We start from the raw sequence: 21,829 nt of genomic DNA on the forward strand, positions 1-21,829 counted from the left end.
TGAGTGTAAATCTGAGAACACTGTACTGTATATACCTGCTTCTTCAACAACAACAACAACAACATCAACAACAACAACAACAGCAGTAACTTTGACAGTAACAGTAACATACAGCCAGACACATTAAAGACTTTAAATAGGTTTCAACGGGGACTTTAGAAATAGGCATGAAAACAGCTTTGCCCTTTCTGTTCTTCACTCTTGTTAATCTTCCCCATTGAGGGGGTCCTCCGGGAGGGGAACCAAGGCCTGGTAGGAGGCTGCTAGCCAAGTATTTAGAAGTCACTCTGCTGCAGTTGATGACAGACTGACGATGACCGCAGAGTAAACAGTTCAGTTAAAATGTTAGCTGCCAAGGTACAACATATAATAATGACAATCTTTCAAATAAAAAAAAAAAAACAATAAAATGATTACAAGAAAAAAACAAGATCTTATAATCTTATAATAATTATAGATAATATAGAGGTTGGTAAGCTACTGTTGGGCCCCTGAGGGAGGCCCCTTAACCCTCTCTGCTCCAGGGTCTGACCCTGTGCTCTAACCCCAATGTCATATGAGAAGAAAGAATTTAATTGTGCTGTAATGTACATGTGACAAAAAAAGAAAGGTTTCTTCTACTGTTGCTGTTCCTTCAGCGTACGAGCTTCATATAAGCTAAACAATTCAACGGTACCTACACACACTCGATGGGAATGTACACAGGGCAAACAATCTACGATGCTAACTACTTTGTATACGTCACCTTTCTACTACTAAGTCACCCATGAACATTCATTCATGTTTCAGTAATGCAGTAATCTGGTCAGTGAAAGGGGGCTAGAGACTGTCCTGGGAACTAAACTACGAACTCCACTGACCTTGACCCTTAAACCCAACACATAAAAGACATGAACAAAAGTGTTTAGCATGCCTCGCCTGCCCAGTACATGCACTGTAGGCTGACTGCATCTTTGATTATCTGTCTGTAGTGTCCGCATGGATGAGTGTGGGTGCAATTATGCAATGAACCAGTCTGAGCCTATAAGTATATTAGTATATTCTCTCTCTCTCTCTCTCTCTCTCTCTCTCTCTCTCTCTCTCTCTCACTCTCACACACACACACACACTCACTCACACACACACACACACACACTCGCTCTCTCTCTTTCACACACTCTCTCTCTCACTCACACACACTCACGCGCGCACACACACACACTCACTCGCTCTCTCTCTCTCTTTCACACACTCTCTCTCTCACTCACACACACGCGCGCGCACACACACTCTCTCTCTCTCTCTCTCTCTCTCTCTCTCTCTCTCTCTCTCTCTCACTAATGCTGCGGTCCCTTTAACAATCCCACAATCCTTTGCACACTTCATGGTGAAGAGGACCCAGTGTGTAGTGAGTGTGTAAGAGACTGATGTGTAAACACAGAGTATCTGGTTAAAAGAGTCGTCACATCGCTGTGGAGGACAATAAACAGTGATGTAAATGAAATGAGCAGTAAATCGGGGGCGTCTATAAGAAGTATAGAGTCGGAAAAAGCTGGATAATTATCGCGTCATGACTCTGAAGAGAAAGTTACTGTCAAAGACTAATGTTTGTGACGTAAAGAAGAGACTCCATCAACCGGAGGATGGAGGCAGAGGCAGAGACAGAGGCAGAGACAGAGACAGGGACAGAGACAGGGACAGAGACAGAGCTGAGGGCACCAGTCAAGCTCCCAGTTGCAGTCAGTACTTTCCCAGTAAAGCTGATAATGGAGCCAGACTGAGATCCGACTTCTTTAACCAGCCATGTGTTGATTTAGCCAAAGCCCTCTTGGGTAAGGTAAGCACTGAGAAAAGTGAGATCTGTCCTGATCACATGCTGATAATGAGAACTGTGGGGTTAAACACTGGAGTGATGATAGATCAGTGGATCAAAAGATCAATAGATCAGTAGATCAAAAGATTAATAGATCAATAAATCAGTAGATCAATAGATCAATAAATCAGTAGATCAATAGATCAGTAATTAATAGATCAGTAGATCAGTATATCAATAAATCAGTAGATCAATAAATAGATCAGTAGATCAGTATATCAATAAATCAGTAGATCAATAAATAGATCAGTAATTAATAAATCAGTAGATCAATAGATCAGTAATTAATAGATCAGTATATCAATAGATCAGTAATTAATAGATCAGTAGATCAGTACATCAATAAATCAATAGATCAGTAGATCCTTACGGAAGCCCTAAGAGGCCATATATTATTATTTTTTTCTTGCTTGTTTTCTCGTTATCTGACTTTATTTTCTTGTTTCTCATGACGTAATTATGTCATCATCCTTGTGTATCCCTGCAGACTGACTACACATTCAGGGTCAATGTATTGTCTCACAGTAAAAGTGAATGTGATCATCCATCATGCTGACTTTAGACCATGTCCTTATTCATGTTCTAATGATAAGTCATGATACAGAGAAAACAATAAAGAAAACAAATAATAATGCAAATTAAACAATAACACATTTCCTCTAATCTGTAACTGTCAATAATGTTGTTATACTTTGGTCCACCATAATATTTCAAAGATGTTATATCTAGATAACATTTATAAATATGGTGCATTTGTTAGTCTTTGTAGAGTTTGCTTTATTGATTTTTTTTTACTCATATGATTCCAGCACAAAGACAACCCATTTCTTTGATATAGTCCACGTATTACAGTAAAAAATAACACGACATGATCTGAAGTAAAGTATCTGGCATAATAAATGCATCATGGGTTAACAAACCCCGTCTTTGTTCACAATGAAAGTTTCTTCATCCTGTAAAGGGATAATTGTAAAGTTATAGCAAACTAAGTCCAGCACATGCGTGTGAAGGTCAGGTGAACACAATCATCTGGTCGTGTAGTGTGTTAGTGTTTATGGGAGAGATGTGACTTGTCGTAGGGTTGCTGGGGATTAAGGAAAAGACTGGTCCAGGATTAGGATGAGCTTGGAAGTGTGTATGGAAAAGGTTGGGTACATTCAGGTGCAACTCTGTGTCAAAGGTTGTGTTTGTGTTTCCTGGAACTAAGTTTCAAGTAGTCAATAGTCTGTTTCTAGACTTTAGACACATGACGACTCCCAAAGTCGTGTCCAGCTGAAGATCACTATCTCACAGGCATGATTACATCATTGACCTATAAACACAACATCCAAAGTGCATCCAGTAGCTGTTCCTACATATACAAGCTACAATCATCTCCAAAAATAATATCTGCTCTGCCACGGACACACAGCATAGCAGTTCAGTTGAGACATCATTACCAGTTGATTTCCCACCCAGCGAGCGTTACTCCAGCGTTAACCAGCTTCACATCTCAATATGGACAATTAAAAAAAAAACACTTGAACAATTGTTTAGCAGGAATATTTAACAAACCTGATCTGAGGTTCTTCAGATTCGTGAATGCCTTTAGAGCACCATCTATGAAAGGAAGTTTATTACCTTCTATAATAAATTAGCTAGCTCAATAAAAACTACAGCAGAAATGAGTGTTAAAATGTGTTTATTTATGCGTACTGCAATAACAAAGAAACTCTCGAGCTTCTCTCTCCATCTGAAAAGCATGCTAGCTAAACAGCCAGCCTAGACAAGGTTGATTATGTGCTCTAAAACATTAACATAGACTATGGGTTGCCAGCCCTGGTCTTAAAATCCCCCTTTTCCTGCATGATGAAGTCTACATCCGCTAGCTGTGGTGTAGCTGCGGAGGGTTTTAGGACAAAGTTCCCCATCAGGTATGACTGGTACATTCGGCACAATCAGCACATCTCAATGATCCGAACTCTTGCAGCATTCGGATCCAAATGCGTTCCGCTGCTTCCGTTCAGGAAGTCCTGCGTGTCCAGAGCACAGACTTCTTTTTACGTTTATTCTCTCAATTTGATGGAGATAAAACAAAGGATATCTACATGAATGATCATGTTAGTGAAAATTGGATGAAATCAAGAGAATTACGTAATAACGTATCAGGTCAAATCAATGAGAAAAGCAGCACCTGGGCTTGTGCCAGAACCTGGAGGAGTTTTTCAGTATTATGAGGTGTCTAAACATTTACCTCTAAAGAATAAGCGATGTAATAAAAGATCCCACTCAGAAATCTCTTTACAGCTACTGGTCCCACTTTCTGGAAAGGAAAACAGATGTAGTTTGGGGGTTAAATGCTACACCATCAGTAGCTATACGCTGGTCCTCGCATGTTCTGGAAGTGCCTCATCATCTGGATTTATCTGATTAAAAGCGTAGTCTAGTGCACGGATCACATGCTTCATATATACGTTCAGTTTGGAGGCAGGATTTCTGGTCAGACATTTTAGCAAAGTTCCACTCACAGGAGCCATAAAACAGCGATTTCAGAGAAAGCCATACAATTTAAGCAGAAAATCGAACCAAATTAGTAATCAGTGGCTTTCAGCTGCGAGGGTCTGGAAGCGTGCCCATGTTTGTAATGTAAGCACTTTAAAGAGCGTCGGTGTGAGACGTATGAAAGCAATTATGGTGGAGGGCATCCGTCAGACCCCAGAAACTCTATTAGTTTCATTACACACACACACACACACACACACACACACACACACACACACACACACACACACCCACCATTATACAAAATGCCTTGACTTCCTTCTGGCTCTCTAATTGGGTACATTATGTGTTAATTCCTGCATGGTTTGTGTTTCAGGATGCTATGTACGAATGCTGAAAGAATTTCAAAATCCTCTTAACCATCACTTAGAAATCGTAGAGTCTTGGAAAAAGTCTTTTCAGTCGTCTGTATCGAGCGATATAAAGCACCAAAGCTTAATCAATTTTAATCAAAGATTAAATCAGTCTTGAAATTCATGATTCTTTCTGAATACTTTTTACTTTTTATACTTTTGGAATATAATGGTGCCATCGGTGAAAAGTGCAGGATTCTGTGACGTAATCCACGGTTTGGTGTAACGTGCACACGCAAAAGTATCAATTGATGATACGATTATTAACAGAATTTCAGAATTCAGGGCGTCGAGTTGGTTCAGATGCCCTAGATGAATGGTACCATTGCACCACCTGCTGTCTGTGTAATTATCTGTGTCTGTTTTTCCTCTGAGATGAAGGAGTCACTGCAGCAGCGTGTTCATGTGTATTATATCTGCCGTGTCTAGGTGCTGGTACGCAGGCATTCTGACGGCACGGAGCTGAGAGGCAGGGTGGTGGAGACCGAGGCTTACTTGGGCGGCGAAGACAAGGCATCGCACTCGGCTGGTGGTAAGCGTACAGAAAGAAACGCGGCTATGTTCATGAAGCCTGGCACCATCTACGTCTACCCCATTTACGGCATCTATCTGTGCATGAACATCTCCAGCCAGGGTGAGGCTTCATGCGGCTTTATGACTCAGTATAAGTCACTGATGTGTGTGTGAGCTTGTGGTGAAGTTACCCTCTGCTTGTATGTGTGGTTGTAGGAGAAGGGGCAGCCGTGCTGTTACGTTCCTTAGAGCCACTCCAGGGTCAGGATGTCATGAGGAGGCTACGGGCTTCCAAACGTAAAGAAGGCGCCAAGACAGTGAAGGACAGAGAGTTATGTAACGGCCCGTCTAAGCTGTGCCAGTCTCTGGACGTCCAGCGCTGCTTCGACCGCAGAGACCTGGCCTCAGATGCTGATGTGTGGTTAGAGGTGGACACGCAGTGGGTGACACCTGGAGAAAGCGATGTGGTTTCAGCCCATCGGATTGGAATCGAGTCCCACGGAGAATGGGCCACCAAACCGCTCCGATTTTACCTGCGAGGTCACCGTTGTGTTAGTGTGGTGGACAGAGCGGCTGAAAGCAAGCAGCAGGAAGTTAATATGTCCCGTACAAACCGAGACGGAAAGAAAGACTTAGCGTTGCCATAACGACAGCAGTCAGTAATATTAGGAAGCATTCTCACAATGATTTGAGGTGTTGTGTAATAAATCTCCTGTCTTTTATGCTCTGACTTCACAGATGTGTGTTAATCTTATTTATGAGCCATCACATCAGGGATCCTCCTTTATCCCATTACAGGACAGTTTAATGCTCGTTCAGTGCAGCTCAATACATTCAGACACAAACAATAAACCGTTGTCTCATTTAAAGCACTTCAGTGATCAGTAGTACAGCCAACGGGCACTGTATGTCCTCAATAAATAGTATTTCAGTGTAAGGTTTGGTGTGTGAAGGTGGAGGGTGGAGAAGGCGTGTGTGCTACTCGGGAGGTGTCTGGAACAGCGAGATGATGGGATCCTCGTGGTTGGTTACCACTAAAACACTGCGGAACTTGTCGAAGAGAGTCTTTAGCTGCGAGCGCCGCATGTTCTCGTTGTACATGATCTCCTCCAGGTGGTGATGTCCTCTAAAATAATGGAGCAATCTGTGGGAAATATTCATCATCAAAAAACGTTTGAATTTGGGCTGGAAAAAGCAAACAAATGATAAGAGCTCACAGGAGACGTAGTGTAAAAGCTTTAGGTGGCAGTTTGACCTTTGGGGGAGAAGTACATGTAAATAAGCTTAGAAGAATCATTTGGAATCACTCAGAAATTGAAAGAAAATGACCTTTATATTTGTGACATGGTTAGTGTTGTAAATAACTGTTCCAGCTGTGAGCAGCTGCTTAATAAAAGGTCTTCAGTGACCATCCTGTGCTCCAGTGGCACATCCTGTTAGCTAAAAGGCTTTCATGTGAAATTCATCATTAGATCTCTCTTGTATTGTGGTGTTTAAAACCGTCATCGAATAAGTGGGAGGATAAATACATCGTAAGTAAACACACCCCTAACAGGTTCTCAGCCTACAGCTGTATTGAAGACTACCTACGATTCACCAGTCTCACTGTGCATTAAAGACAAGAGAGAAAACCAAAAAACTGAAATAGGCAAAATAACCGACACTGAACGAAGGCAGACCACAAACAGCACCATGGACCGAGAGATTTAAACTCGATGCCATCAGCAATGGTGGAATAAATGAGTCAAGGTGCTTTGGTGCTGCTCAAGTGGGACATTTATACAAGAAAAGTTAGAACTACTTTTTGCAACAGCATCAAAGCTTGAACTGAACCAGTTTCACAGGACAAAATAGTGCTCCACATGATACAGTCCAGCAGAGCGGTATCACTGTAATGGACTGGCCGGCACCACCGCCGGATCTCAACCAGATTCTCTTACAATACTGAGCTGTCGGGGGAGCAGCTTGACTGGGGGTCAAAAAAGAAATAAATCAAGGAAGTATGGTGTGAAACTTCACACCAACTTCAGGATGTATGGTGTGAAACTGACGCAGATGTCTTCACCAGACTGAGCGCTAGAAACTGCTGCAAAACTGAATCTTTGAGAAGCAATAAATTGTTATTTCCAGCAGAAACCATGAATAATTTTGGTAATTTTCGAAAAGTGATTCTAAACTTTTGAACAGTAGTGAACAATATTCTGGTCTTTCTAGTAGCTCAGCAAAGCCTTCATAAAGATTTCAACCTTGAACTTATTACACAAGACAAATCTTGTTAAATTAGTTAAATATACAGTATGTCTGTATGTATTAAATGTCTCGTTATAACAATGTTGATGTTACCGGGCAAACATGCGCAGGTCATCAGGATTCTGTGCAGCGGGCACGCTGAGGATGGCTTGGCGCTCGTGCTCAGTCAGACTGGCCAACATAGTTTCTGTCACTCTATTCAGGGGAGAGTCTCCTCCTGGGAGCAGTTCAGCGCTGGAGTTGTCCATGCTGGGGCTTGTCAACGTCATGTCATCACTGCTGGCTAGATACAGAGAAGGAGGAACGGGATTGAGAAGGCTTCTCGAGATGGAGACGGAGTTACACTGACTACACCGGTCTAAAGGAAGAGCGGGATGTTACTTGGTGAGCCGAAGCTGAGGGTGGTGGGCGTGCTGAGGCTGCGCCCGGCCAGGCGGCTCACCGTCGGCACCTCGTCCTCCGTCGAGCATGGCTGTTCCTCACTAGGTGGCACAAGCAGGCATGCGTACGTGTGAAGCTGAATCAGCAGTCGCCTCTGCAGCATCCACACCACCATCTGGATCAACTGTGCCTGTGCCGAGACACACACACACACACACACACCTCAACACAAAAGTTAAAAAGGATAAACTAATAAAGGATAAACATCTCTGCTCCTAAAACAACGTGATCTGTCATTTCCGCTCAGCATGTTTGGATAACAAAATAACAAGATAAAGGTCCTTGACCCGGAAATCTTTACAACTTCCAGGATGCCAGTAAGAATGTGTGGTGGCATCGAATGGCACAGTGAATGGAGGGTGGAGTCTGGGAGGAGGAGGAGGAGTGAGTCACAGCATGAGTGAGCACACATCTGTGTGTGATTAGTGTTGGTCTATTTAAATGCCTCTTGCGGTGAAGGGGAACCTGTTGAGCTGCAGCACAGCAGAAACATGTGTGCAGTGTTTGCTGTTTTACTTTGAGTGGATATAGGAAGTGCTGAAAAAAAAACAAAAGCCTCTCACATCCTCATTTTTCACCCGTCACAGTAACATACGACCACAGCTTCCTACAGATGCCATTTTATACATGTAGGACGTTCTTAAATCCTGGTTGCAGTGTTGTAATGTAACGGAGTAAAAATACTTCGTTACTGTGAAATGTCACGTATCTTCGTTACTGTGAAATGTCACGTATCTGTACTTTACTTCGTTATTTAAATTTATGTCAACTTTCACTTTTACTCCACTACATTTCCGAGATAAAATGTATACTTTTACTCCGTTATATTTCCACTAAGCATCTTCGTTACTCGTTACTACAAAATAAAATCAGAAGAAATGTGTGTGACTGTAATAAGGGAGCTTTGGCGAATCACTGCTCCTAGATTGCATTACGCACGTCCGCGCGCGCTACTGAGAAGCTCAGGTACGCGCAGCGTGCACACGCAGTCAGAGCTGGAGGCGTTTATTCGGCTGAAAGCCGCAAATACGGCAACCAAAAGCAGTGAAATTTCTCTATTCTTATTACCAGAGTTGTAGCACAAACAAAATATTAATGCAAACAATCCATTCAATACTAAATAAAAATAACATTTATTGATTTGGTCTTTGTGAATATTTGTTTATTAATGACTGCATACATTGGACACACTGTTTGTAGAGAATACACACACACATGAACTGATTTGATTCAAGACTGGCATCATTACATCATGTATAACATTTTGATGTCCACTTTTGCCATTTAATAACACCATAACTTTTGTCTTACTATGTAGTCATATAATATATAATATAAAACTCTTCTTGTTTTAAATTCTCACTGAGGGATAAAACCCCTAAAGATGAAACCCTAGAACTGCCCCTGATCTTATGCCGACCGAAAATCTCTGAAATTTTACTTTTTACTTCAAATACTTAAGTACATTAAATATCAGAAAATGACTTTCGATACTTAAGTACAGTAAATATCAGATACTTTAAGACTTTTACTTGAGTAATATTCTAAAAGGTGACTTTCACTTCTACCAAAGTCTTTTTCTAGTGCGATACTTGTACTTTTACTCGAGTATTGCTTTCTACTACTTTATACAACACTGACTGGTTGTGATGTGACACACTGTTTATAAAGTACCTTTGATTTGATTATAATGTTTAAACATACACAGGATACACGTGTAAGCTGTCTCAGGCTGGACAGTCGAGTGTCATCTCCTACAGTACTGACCTCATGTACAGACGCCTCCAGTGGGTTCCTGAACTCAGATAGAGATACAGGTAAGGAGAACTTGGCTAACATGGATGGCAGGTCATAGCCAGGAAACTGGTGTGAAAACTGCTTTGCCAGCGGAGAGTAACTAGAACGAGATGCGAAACTTCACCACATACACAAATCCTTTTCTTCTGGGGAGAATTAGAGGAGAAAAGAAAAAGGCTGATGCAGATCCCACTCACAGAAATATGTTGGCATGAGGTGACAGCATGTACACGTTGTTTTCACAGAGCGGGTACACAATGATTGCTTTACCCCAGTACACCAACTGTGCAGCTATCTGGAAGACCTGCGGAGGCAGCAGAGAGCCAACATTATACCAACATAAAAACTTGGACTGAGATAAAAATAATCCAGTAAGCAAAATCACTGCTTATCATTATTATTGTTTTTAAGTACAGTATTATTATTATTATTATTATTATTATTATCATTGTTGTTGTTTTTAAGTACATTATTATTATTATTATTAACAATAATAATAATAATAATAATAATAATAATAATAATAATAATAATAATAATAATAATAATAATATTGTAATTATTATTACAGTATGAGGTGATTTTTCACCTGCAGGAGCGCCAGGTCAGCGTCTTGTGCCAGCTGCTGTAGGTTCTTCATGGCCGAACAGATCTTGATGAGTCGTAAGAGAGCAGGAGAGCAGTCGAGTGGGAGTTGATCCAACAGAGCTTTCTCACTGTCCAGCAGCAGCAGCGCATGATACGGGCTACAGGGAAAATATACATATAGTCTGTAATAAATACGCTCACTACAGTGTTCATAACTGTAATAAATACTGTCAGTATATAAAATGTCAAACGTTTCTGAAAGTTTCCTTTAAAGTACAACTGGATTTTTATTTCCGCTTTCTACCACAACCATCTCTCTGTTCATTTGGATGCAAATTTGTCATCGTTAACGTTCTCTTCCAACAGGATCAATTCTATATTATACCCGACTTCACGTACACACAAGTCAACAATCTGTTTCTTGTGTTGAAATGAAATATAAATACTTTGTGTGCACTTTAAAGAGAAACCTTATTTTTAATTGATATTTTTTCATTTTAAATTCAGATTTTCCCGTTTTCTCCAGTGTCGTTCAAGTTGCTAATAATTTCTCCAGTTCCAGCCTGCAAGTAAACCTCTTACACTCCTACACCTTCTAAACAAACACACACACAGGGGCACAGGACCGGGTACATAAACACCTGCATGAGAAACAGGTACAAATAAAAAAAAAAAATCAGAAACTGAAATGTTGACATTTCTTAACAAAGTACATATTTAATGGGGCGTCCTGATTGTTTCACATGACTGTATGTATACATACACGTGTGTGTGTGTGTCTGGGGTATGTAACAAAATATTAAATAAATATTACAACTATATGGAGTAATAAATAATGGTCTAAATACTGAACCGAGGCAAAACAGTCAGAGTGTAAGACAGGTTCTGACCACCAGGGGGTGTATTGTACCCCGCATTCAACACACTATCTACATTAAATATTTGGTCTTACCGAATGGCCTTAAGACTGCGCTCCAAGGCGTCTGGTGGAATGTGGTTCCCTCCAACACGATGGATCTTGTGGGGCAGACAGAAGCTGACCTCCAGCCAGTTGTTGATGTGAAGTCGCACCACTCCGGTCGTGCAGAGGCTGTGGTGAAGCACACAAGAAACTTTCTCAAATATCTTTGTGGTGTAAAAGGTATGTATGCACTGTGGGCTGGTTAGTGGATCCATGCCTACCTGTCAAAGACGTCCTTTAGGTCTCGTGCCAGTTTACACTTTGGTAGAATGTGTCGAAATGGAGACTGTACAGTGCCATCTGCTGTAATCGAAAGAAAGGATCAGATGTATAATTGAGTCTTTGGCCACCCACCAACTGGAAGTCTGACCCACCAGTGAAGTCTCTGTATCATATGAAGACTATCAATCCAGGAGTGTGAAAACTATCATGTTCTTCCTCTGAGACACATGAAGCTGTCCAGAGCAGCAAGTTTAATCTACAGCACATTCTGCATCAAAGGTGGTGTTAACACCATGAGCTCACAGATGTGTATCATTGCCTAGTGTTGCACTGATTGACAGGAGAGAAAGTATGCCCCTCCCACTCAGATAGCACAACCATCATGTTAATCATCTGGATGCAAACTCGCAATCACCAGAAAACACTGCAAATGCTAATGTCATAATGTACCACACTAACAATGACTAATAATAACAGGATGGTAAAGGAATGGAAAAGGGAAGACCCTCACTCTCGGTCATGGTGGTGAGCTCATCCTGCACAGCCAGCATAAGTTTGGCTTCTCTGGTGAGGTACTGGCAGCGTCGCTCCTCATGCTGCAGGGCGATGGCAACGCGCCTCGACAGGTTGTGCATGCAGCTGATCACCGAGGGGTCTGCGTTGGCCTGCAGGGGGCAGCAGAGAGACAGATACGGCAGGGCAAGTGTGAGAGAAATTAAGAGAAAAGAGTTAGACACCAAACTCAAGAAACAACCCTGTTATAGTTATACAGGTTATATACTGACCTCCAGAACTATCATTAAAGTAAACAATAACTGATAGAAGGTACAAAACTCTGAGGAAAGTGTTACATGAGCTCATAGACACCTACAACTGGTTAGTGTAGCTGTGATTAACAAGTGAGAGAGTATGTCCTGCCCACACAGACAACAAGTGAGGCTAGGAGACCCACATGACTGAATCCGTGCTGACTGATACCAAAGCCCTATATACGGACAGTGTTTGTGGACACAGAGGTTGATTTTGGTCCACAGCAAATTAAACTGGTTTTAATGCTGTTTGGTAACGTTCAGCTACTTAATGATAATTACTACTGAACAGTAGACTGAATTGGACTGGTTCCCTCTGAACACAGGCACATCTGCAATGATAAAAAGTTGTGCACGATTACAAAACCGGGTTTTAAATTTTAAAGGATTTTAAAAGTAAAAAATGTTTTTTTCTTCCTAATTTCAATAAAATGTTTCCAATTGTTTTTCCCCCTCTACATTACAAAAGCCTGCGGTTTTAACAGGGCTGTGTAAACCTTTGTATCCAATCTAATAGTTTTTTATTTTGTTCCATGTAGAGTATTTAGCAGCTTAACTAAATTACACCCTAGATTTATACGTTATAGTGATATTTAATAGCATTAGTGACTAAAGCTGTACAGCTCTATAGAATTATGAACTGCTTTATAAATAAGTATAAACATCAGCAGCGTAAAGCGCCTTCACGGAAGACTGTGAACACGTCTGTGATCTAAAAACCCAAATCATTAATGGATTTTTTGTACACGGTGACGGCGATGTATTAAATACTGTATACAAGAATAAGTAGAGCTTTAATCCATATGCGCCGGTGTATCATGAGATCTGAGGTGGAAAAAAACGTACAATGATGTACAAATAGATTCCTTCTATCGGGGAGTAAAATGTAGTTTTTTTAAACTAAGAGTGTATGGGTGAAAACAAAATGACCTTCCTTGATATAAAGGATTACGTTACACAATCATCCAAAATTTGTTCAAATGTACCGTGTTTTTATTAAACCCAGAAACACACTTAAGCAGACGCAGGTGTTTTTGCTGAGTCACGGCTGACGTTCGAGTGAGGTTCGAGAGAGGCGAGGTGGACATGACGGTGTCAGATATGAGCACTGGTGTGTGGTGAGAGCTGACTAAGCACTGTGTCATGCTGAGGGGCTGTGTGAGGGCAGGGCACAGTGACCAAGCCTGTCTGTAGCTCTGATAGTCTGTCACCAGGGGCTTATCAGAGCCCACTCCCTTACTGGCAAAGCAAACTCCTGCATCAGCTTCATTAAAAAAACAAACAGCTGATTCACTTTATCTTCTAGTGGAGGATTAAAAAAAAAAAGAAAGAAGAAGAAGCAGCTCATCACGAGTCAGCATTTCTTACCCTTAATGCAAAGACAACGCTAAACAAGATCATGGTTGGCATTTCTCTTTTTGGTGAAGGGTCTGTTTTGGAAACCTAAAAGAAAAAAAAACATTTTTTTCATTTTTCAATAGATATCAAATCATAGAAATGTTAAAATGATTAAGCCTTCAGGACAACATGAATAAAACCTTTTCCAAAAACAAATCTCCTGATCTAAGTATATTAATGATACCGCTGAATCTAGCGCATCTGTCCTCAAACTTTAACTAGTGGCTTACAAAACATCCACCTGGTCTCCTGTTTCAAATAATATACTGTCATAATGACAAATATCCAAGTTCTCTGCATTTCAGTCTCATTTACAATGACAGTAAGATGTGAAATGTTGCAGAGAAATAAAATCTCCTATAAGTTTTAACCTGTGGATGAATTAGGGTCAAAACAATACAGCTAATAAATGTTTACGTCTTTAAGGATGGTAGAAAAGATGTTTCTGAAAAATATATAATATATATAACATATATAATTTGAATAAAAACAGGTTACATAAGCGGAGTGATCATTATAACAGGTTATATTCATGGCCTAATGGTTAGAGAGTCCGACTCGTAACTCGAAGGTTGTGGGTTCGAGTCTTGGGCCGGCCACAACTGAGGTGCCACTAAGTAAGGCACCGAATCCCCCCCAAATGCTCCCCGGGCGCCGCAGCATAAATGGCTGCCCACTGCTCCGGGTGTGTGTTCACTGCTGTGTGTGCGTACTTAGCCGTATGTCATGTCACTATACTCTATTCTGCTCTGTAGAGATTATACAGAATTAACAGGAAACATCTCGTCCAGTTGGTGGCGCTTTAACACCAAAAAGCTTCAGTCTTTTCGGCTGGTCTGCTGTCTGCCCCATGGCCCAAACCTCAGGACTAAAGGTTAAGCTGATATGGTGATCCTGGTTGATTTCATTTCAGTGTCTAACCTGGATGGTGTGTGGTGACTGCAGGAGAGTCGGATGTCCAACAAATCGAACATTATCGATCTTCAGTTCAAATTTTTTGCCGCACATGTCGGACTTGGTGGCCAAGATGGTCGCGAGAATGATATCAGAGAAACTTGAAGGAGGAACAAAAGGCAGAATAAAATAAATGAACAATCAGCATTACTGAACTGAAAATAAAGCAGAAGTGAATCTTAAAAATAAAAAAGGAATTATTATTTAACATAATTAATATAAAGTGATTTATTTGTACAAACTGTTTAGCAGTTAAACGTCTTACAGGGGAAAATATAGAGGAAGGATATTCAGATAAAACTAATTAAACATAACATGTGAATAAGTGCTTTCAGAACAAGAGAGGAAACCCTGATGATGATATGATTCATCTGCGTGGGCTTGATCTGCTCGTTAAAGACATTTATTAAAGAGGTGATTCGACCCCCAGAAAGGCCCAGTGCTGAAAAAAAAACCCTACAAAGATCTTTACCCTCAATTAGAAGTGAAATTATTACATTTACAGTTCAAATATTTCAATTACATGAACCAAAACTGATTTAAGGCAAATTATTTCAATGCATTTTACTGCCATTAAATCAAGCTCTGAAAATTCAAGGTTTAATTGACTGTAAAATGTAAAGTGATTAATAAGATCGACCAGAATTATACACCGTGATCCGACTGCGCTCCAGGACACCGAGACACGCTGAACTGCAGCTTAAAGGAAAAATGGCGACAGAAAGGAAAAGGTACGTGAGTGTTCTAGAGGAGAAAAGGAAAATGTGGGTTCAAATGATTTCATCTTACCCTGCTACCAACTGTTCATCAGTTAATGGAGTTTGTTCTCTGAAATGGGAATACGGCCATAAAAAAGAAATACAGGAACAAAAGAAAATTGCAGCAAACAAGTGACAGTTTCACCAAATCAGCAGGTTATAAATAAATTCCTCAAGCAGTGATGACTTTCTCAGGAAACTTAAACTCTACATGTCCCTATGACAATCACCTACTAATCTAATCTAATCTAATCTAATCTAATCTAATCTAATCTAATCTAATCTAATCCATATGCTAATTTAGGGCTACTGAATGTTTAAAGGGAAAAAAACAGTCATTTTATTTCAATGCCAACAAGAACCTAGCTAGCACCGAGAGCTTAAAAAAAAATATTGTTAAAGTATTTATTTCATTATGTCTAACATAATTAATACAATATATAATTTATTTTTATTTATTGTTTTATTTATGTTCGACTGAACTATTTGGGAAATTTCGCCCTGCACAACCAATCTTATTTGTCCATTAAATTTATTTGGCTCAATTTCAGAAAATGAAACGTTTTCTTTTTCTTTTTTTCTTTTTAGAAAACGTGACTCAGCTCAGTTTTCTGATGAGTAATAAACATCCAGATAAACCAGACGTGATATGGCTGCGGTGTAAACAGCGCTGACTGCTTTTATAAATGCTAGAAAAAAAAACGACGAGCTGTTAATGAAGTTAATGAAGCGGTTCTTTAACAATAAATAAATATTAGTTCCAGTTTTTAAACAGGAAAGGATATTCAAACACTTCTTGATTTTAATGTTATCAAAAACAATGACGTGATTAAAAAAACTTCTCAGCTCTCACATCTGGAGAAGACGAGAGGAAAAACCAAACCAGTGCTTACTTCAGATCTAAGAAGTAAAGACACTCTCAGGTACCTGTGAACACACAGGCCACTGATGAACCTGAAGACACCTGAGACTGAAAACACACAAATACTTTTATAATTAAGATATTAATCCTCGTCCCCAGTGAACAACACTGAAGTGAAGTATGTAGCTGGTCAGTGAAGGTATTACAAATTGATCATCTAGTGCTTGCTAATATTATATACATTATATATATATTTTCTCTCCATCCCGAGGCATATAGAGATTGTTCCAGCTTCAGTTATTTTCCACTTCATGAAGATTTCAGACAAGAGGAGATTTTGCCGAGTCCATGAGGACTCTGAGGAAAACAACCTGTTAATCAACACACAATAACATTGTACATTGGAGTTGGTGTTGAATCTATAATGAACTCAGATGATGAGCTAATTTATGAGTTTCTCAGGAGCTCCTGGTTACACAACTCCAACTGACTGTATATGACTGTAGAAAGGAAAGTATTTATAACACTCAGTGTTAACACTCAGTGTTTATAATCATTTATAATAACACTCAGTGTTAACACTCTCAGTGTTTATAATCATTTATAATCACACTCACAGTGTTTATAATCATTTATAATCACACTCTCAGTGTTAACACTCACAGTGTTTATAATAATTTATAATCACACTCACAGTGTTTATAATCATTTATAATAACACTCACAGTGTTTATAATCATTTATAATAACACTCACAGTGTTTATAATCATTTATAATAACACTCACAGTGTTTATAATCATTTATAATAACACTCTCAGTGTTTATAATCATTTATAATAACACTCTCAATGTTTATAACCATTTATAATAACACTCAGTGTTAACACTCACAGTGTTTATAATCATTTATAATAACACTCTCAGTGTTTATAATCATTTATAATAACACTCAGTGTTAACACACAGTGTTTATAATCATTTATAATAACACCCAGTGTTAACACTCAGTGTTTATAATCATTTATAATAACACTCAGTGTTTATAATCATTTATAATAACACTCTGTGTTTAGAATCATTTATAATAACACTCACAGTGTTTATAATCATTTATAATAACACTCACAGTGTTTCTAATCATTTATAATAACACTCACAGTGTTTATAATCATTTATAAACACTGTGAGTGTTATTATAAATGATTATAAACACTGTTTATAATCATTTATAATCACACTCTCAGTGTTTATAATCATTTATAATCACACTCTCTGTGTTTATAATCATTTATAATCACACTGTGTTTATAATCATTTATAATAACACTCACTGTTAACACTCAGTGTTTATAATCATTTATAATAACACTCTGTGTTTACAATCATTTATAATCACACTCTCAGTGTTTAGAATCATTTATAATCACACTCTCAGTGTTTATAATCATTTATAATCACACTCTCAGTGTTTATAATCATTTATAATCACACTCTCTGTGTTTATAATCATTTATAATCACACTCTCTGTGTTTATAATCATTTATAATCACACTCTCAGTGTTTATAAGCATTTATAATCACACTCTCAGTGTTTATAATCATTTATAATAACACTCACAGTGTTTATAATCATTTATAATAACACTCTGTGTTAACACTCAGTGTTTATAATCATTTATAATCACACTCTCAGTGTTTATAATCATTTATAATCACACTCTGTGTTTATAATCATTTATAATCACACTCTCAGTGTTTATAATCATTTATAATCACACTCTGTGTTTATAATCATTTATAATAACACTCTCAGTGTTAACACTCAGTGTTTATAATCATTTATAACAACACTCTCAGTGTTTATAATCTTTTATAACAACACTCACAGTGTTTATAATCATTTATAATAACACTCTGGCATTTATAATAATTTATAATAACACTCTGGTGTTTATAATCATTTATAATAACACTGGTGTTTATAATCATTTATAATAACACTCTGGTGTTTATAATCATTTATAATAACACTCTGGTGTTTATAATCATTTATAATAACACTCTGGTTTTTATAATCATTTATAATAACACTCTCAGTGTTTATAATCATTTATAATAACACTCAGTGTTTATAATCATTTATAATAACATTCTGGTGTTTATAATCATTTATAACAACACTCAGTTTTAACACTCACAGTGTTTATAATCATTTATAATAACACTCAGTGTTTATAATCATTTATAATAACACTCAGTGTTTATAATCATTTATAATAACACTCAGTTTTAACACTCACAGTGTTTATAATCATTTAAAATCACACTCTCTGGTGTCTATAATCATTTATAATAACACTCTCAGTGTTAACACTCACAATGTTTATAATCAATTATAACAACACTCAGTGTTAACACTCTCTGGTGTTTATAATCATTTATAATAACACTCTCAGTGTTTATAATCATTTATAATCACACTCTCAGTGTTATAATCATTTATAATAAAACTCCCAGTGTTAACACTCTGGTGTTTATAATAATTTATAACAGAGAGAGAAAGACAGAGAGAGACAGAGAGACAGAGACAGAGAGAGAGAGAGAGAGAGAGAGGTTTTCCATTGTTTTTTCAGTAATAAAGTATTTCTCTGCTGCAGAAATATAAGTGAATACAGAAATTCCTCCACCATACACACTGATTTCATTCATTCATTCATTCATTCATTCATTCATTCATTCATTCATTCATTCATTCATTCATTTTCTACCGCTTATCCAAACTACAAACTGATTTCTTATCTAAAAATTTACATTAGCAAAAAAGATATATCATTGTGAGTCATGTTTGGGAAACAGTAAAAATTTCGATAGAGGAAGGTTATGAAGTTGAAGATGATGGTGCAGGATATTTATTACATGTGGTATAAATGCAAGCTCCCTGAAAGCACACCTGAAAAATCCTGACACGAGTGCTCTAACTCCTGCGAACTGATGACTGAAACATATTACGTTACTTTCAGCATAAATCCATGAGCCCATTTAAACCTGTCCACCTGATGTGTATACATGACGTCATGGGGATATCAGAGATCAGTCATATTGTGTTCTATTCCCTTGCATTGTTGATAGAAAATGTTGGTGATGAAATTCAAACTTCATCTTATACAGAATTTCAAAGGCATCAACATGAGAGTCAGAAAGGACAGTACCGTGAATCTCCATCTTGGTCCTCATTGACATCACTTGTGGTCCTCAGCGCATAGAGACTTCTCTGTTTTGCTTTAAATAAACAAGAAACTGATCTTAGACATTTGACACAACACTTTTATCTGTAGTGACTTACAATTAAGGAAAGAAACACAGGAGTCATAAAGCAGTAAACGTTTTGCTCATGGACCCAGCAGTGGCAGCTGGATGGTCTAGATTTAGAAATCTGAAAAAGTAAAAATAAAAAAGTCCAGCAACATATCCAATGACTTCTGAGCAGACTAAGCAACTATCCTGCATTCAAGTCAAGTCACTTTTATTGTCACATCACCACAACACAACTTTCTGAGCAAACTCCAAAAATTGCAGAACAATTATACAGATAAAGATATAGACAATGAGTTGACATGTGAAAATGTGTCGTATACTCATACATATAGTCAGTACAATATGTGTGTATATATGTACAATGCTGCTCTTTAGGTTATGTGAGTGGAGAGAGCAGGTCTAGCTGATTCACTACCAGTGTGTAAGACCTTAGACTTATGTTGAATTTCTCACTATTATTCCCATCAACCAATCACTGATCCCCATTATTCCCATCAACCAATCACTGATCTGCAGTATTCCCATAAACCAATCACTGATCCCCATTATTCCCATCAACCAATCACTGATCACCATTATTCCCATCAACCAATCACTGATCACCATTATTCCCATCAACCAATCACTGATCACCATTATTCCCCTCAACCAATCACTGATCACCACTATTCCCGTCAACAGCTCACTGCTCACCATTATTCCCCTCACCCAATCACTGCTCATCATTATTCTCCTCACCCAATCACTATTATCTAACAGCCAATCACTGATCAGATCTGTTTGATCGGATGAATCTCTACCTTCATCGTGTAACAGTCTGATATTCAAGTGATCATGAGTATTTAAGTGGTGACGTCATGTGGTGTTCACTGGTCTATGAGCCCCCAGTGCCAGAAGAAAACACACACGTTTACATTAGATGCGGAACCTATAGGACAAACTGCTTTTAAAGCACAGCACAAAACCCAAAAATGATAGATTTCTCAGGACACTTACTGGCAGTTGAGGACTTGTTTTCACACGCCCTCACAAACGGATATCTGAAGAGCAACTTGTTTCCGCGGCTTCCTGAACTGACCAGAATTACACTTATAGGACTGTTTTTCTCCCCATTCTTCTGAAAGGTCGTGTCTGCTAGTTTGTGTGTTGGTTTGTTATCTAAATCCAGCGGGGATTGTTTATACATTCTGTCTTTTAAGAGGTGCCAAAGAAAAACAACACATAAATAACGGCTGTCAAATGAGTGTCTCATAAACAAAACGCCCGACCCTTAAATCAGTCCGTGTTTCAACATCCGCTTTCGTTTGAAGGTTCCGCTTTCGTTCCGACATAAATTGGTCTTGTTAATGACTGAACAAAATAATCGGTGCTGTTTCTTATGTTTAAACCACTGACAAATAAGCCTGAAAAATGATCGCAACATTATATCGTTAATGTTTTTTGTGTCCCCTTAGGATTTGAAGAGACAGATAAACACTAGCCATAATTATTCTTATTAGTTATTTATGGCTAGTGTTTATATTAACTCCTAATTATGTGTCTTTAGCATCAGTAAAGGCAGAAAACACCTACAGTGGAGTCATGGTGGCTATCAGGGCTCCTTCTGGAGTGAAAAAATCCTCCTGTTTATCAGCCCTAGTACTTTAGACCCTGTCCATATGATGGATCACACCATTCACAAGGTCCAGGCACTGGGGTCTCCTATGTGTTCTTCTCTGACTCAGCTGAGCATGCCAAATCATCCTGCCTGATTGGAGAAATAAATGCCATTTTTATTTTATATTAAAGAGTCATTAAAGAGTTCTTAAAATCCCTTCACAACAGTTAATTCCAGAACACAGGTGTTTTTGAGGTTTCTCATCCAAGAACAGGCATTACAATTTAAAGCCCTTCAATCTCCATTTAACTTGTAGTTATGAGATTAATACAGGGTGCGAATTTGCATGTTGGCCAGAAGCATAAAGATTCTGCTATTTCTGGACTAGTTCATGGCTGGCAAAGAAGCAGGCCATGCAGGCAGTGTTCACCCTCCTCATACCCATTATAGTGCTCAGTCTCTTGTTGGACTGGGAGAAAAGCTCTGTAGTACATAGATGGAGTGCACAATTCATCCAACCCTAGCTACATTCTTACTAGCCCTCAGATTCTTTTACTGGTTCTGGTCCAAGCTACTCTCATCATGGTCATATTCAGCAATCACAAGGAAGATGGT

At 38.6% G+C, this 21,829-nt stretch overlaps 2 protein-coding genes and 2 long non-coding RNA genes across 9 annotated transcripts; 2 read left to right on the forward strand and 2 right to left on the reverse strand.

The window, feature by feature from the left end:
• The first annotated feature begins 1,349 nt into the window (after positions 1-1,349).
• Positions 1,350-5,994, forward strand: mpg (N-methylpurine DNA glycosylase). 2 transcript variants are annotated; one of them, XM_047807718.1, is made up of 4 exons: positions 1,350-1,633; positions 1,664-1,816; positions 5,176-5,380; positions 5,476-5,994. In XM_047807718.1, the coding sequence occupies exons 1-4, from the start codon at positions 1,550-1,552 to the stop codon at positions 5,904-5,906; spliced, it is 873 nt and encodes a 290-aa protein (XP_047663674.1). In that variant the 5' UTR covers positions 1,350-1,549; the 3' UTR covers positions 5,907-5,994. The 2 variants fall into 2 exon arrangements, with proteins under 2 accessions (XP_047663674.1, XP_027023961.2); XM_027168160.2 differs by having other exon boundaries at positions 1,350-1,816.
• LOC125140122 lies at positions 3,517-5,176 on the reverse strand. The gene is made up of 2 exons (XR_007139363.1): positions 4,086-5,176; positions 3,517-3,864 (listed from the first exon to the last, which is right to left on the reverse strand). It is a non-coding gene; the product is annotated as an uncharacterized LOC125140122 (long non-coding RNA).
• Positions 5,995-6,036: 42 nt separating the features above from the next.
• Positions 6,037-20,905, reverse strand: nprl3 (NPR3-like, GATOR1 complex subunit). 5 transcript variants are annotated; one of them, XM_047807714.1, is made up of 14 exons: positions 20,614-20,905; positions 19,512-19,581; positions 15,469-15,507; positions 14,647-14,779; positions 13,696-13,770; positions 12,030-12,183; positions 11,518-11,596; positions 11,288-11,425; positions 10,337-10,493; positions 9,945-10,051; positions 9,718-9,847; positions 7,891-8,080; positions 7,603-7,792; positions 6,037-6,403 (listed from the first exon to the last, which is right to left on the reverse strand). In XM_047807714.1, the coding sequence occupies exons 1-14, from the start codon at positions 20,867-20,869 to the stop codon at positions 6,238-6,240; spliced, it is 1,884 nt and encodes a 627-aa protein (XP_047663670.1). In that variant the 5' UTR covers positions 20,870-20,905; the 3' UTR covers positions 6,037-6,237. The 5 variants fall into 5 exon arrangements, with proteins under 5 accessions (XP_047663670.1, XP_027023960.2, XP_047663671.1 ...); XM_027168159.2 differs by having other exon boundaries at positions 11,518-11,599; XM_047807715.1 differs by lacking the exon at positions 15,469-15,507 and having other exon boundaries at positions 11,518-11,599.
• On the forward strand, positions 9,498-10,456 carry LOC113656769. Its single transcript, XR_003443995.2, has 3 exons — positions 9,498-9,767; positions 9,993-10,118; positions 10,319-10,456. It is a non-coding gene; the product is annotated as an uncharacterized LOC113656769 (long non-coding RNA).
• Positions 20,906-21,829: the final 924 nt, after the last annotated feature.

The sequence above is a fragment of the Tachysurus fulvidraco genome, chromosome 24 (assembly GCF_022655615.1).
Source record: "Tachysurus fulvidraco isolate hzauxx_2018 chromosome 24, HZAU_PFXX_2.0, whole genome shotgun sequence".
Lineage (NCBI taxonomy): Eukaryota > Metazoa > Chordata > Actinopteri > Siluriformes > Bagridae > Tachysurus > Tachysurus fulvidraco.

Excerpts from the sequence above, each read along its gene's own strand:
- mpg (XM_027168160.2), top strand. The coding sequence starts at position 1,550 with ATGACTCTGAAGAGAAAGTTACTGTCAAAGACTAATGTTTGTGACGTA. Across the intron at positions 1,817-5,175 it reads CCAAAGCCCTCTTGGGTAAG|GTGCTGGTACGCAGGCATTC; the intron begins GTAAGCACTGAG and ends TGCCGTGTCTAG. Across the intron at positions 5,381-5,475 it reads CATGAACATCTCCAGCCAGG|GAGAAGGGGCAGCCGTGCTG; the intron begins GTGAGGCTTCAT and ends GTGTGGTTGTAG.
- nprl3 (XM_027168159.2), bottom strand. The coding sequence starts at position 20,869 with ATGAGACACTCATTTGACAGCCGTTATTTATGTGTTGTTTTTCTTTGG. Across the intron at positions 9,848-9,944 it reads CCTCATGCCAACATATTTCT|TTACTCTCCGCTGGCAAAGC; the intron begins GTGAGTGGGATC and ends ATCTCGTTCTAG. Across the intron at positions 7,793-7,890 it reads CCTCAGCTTCGGCTCACCAA|CCAGCAGTGATGACATGACG; the intron begins GTAACATCCCGC and ends CTCTGTATCTAG.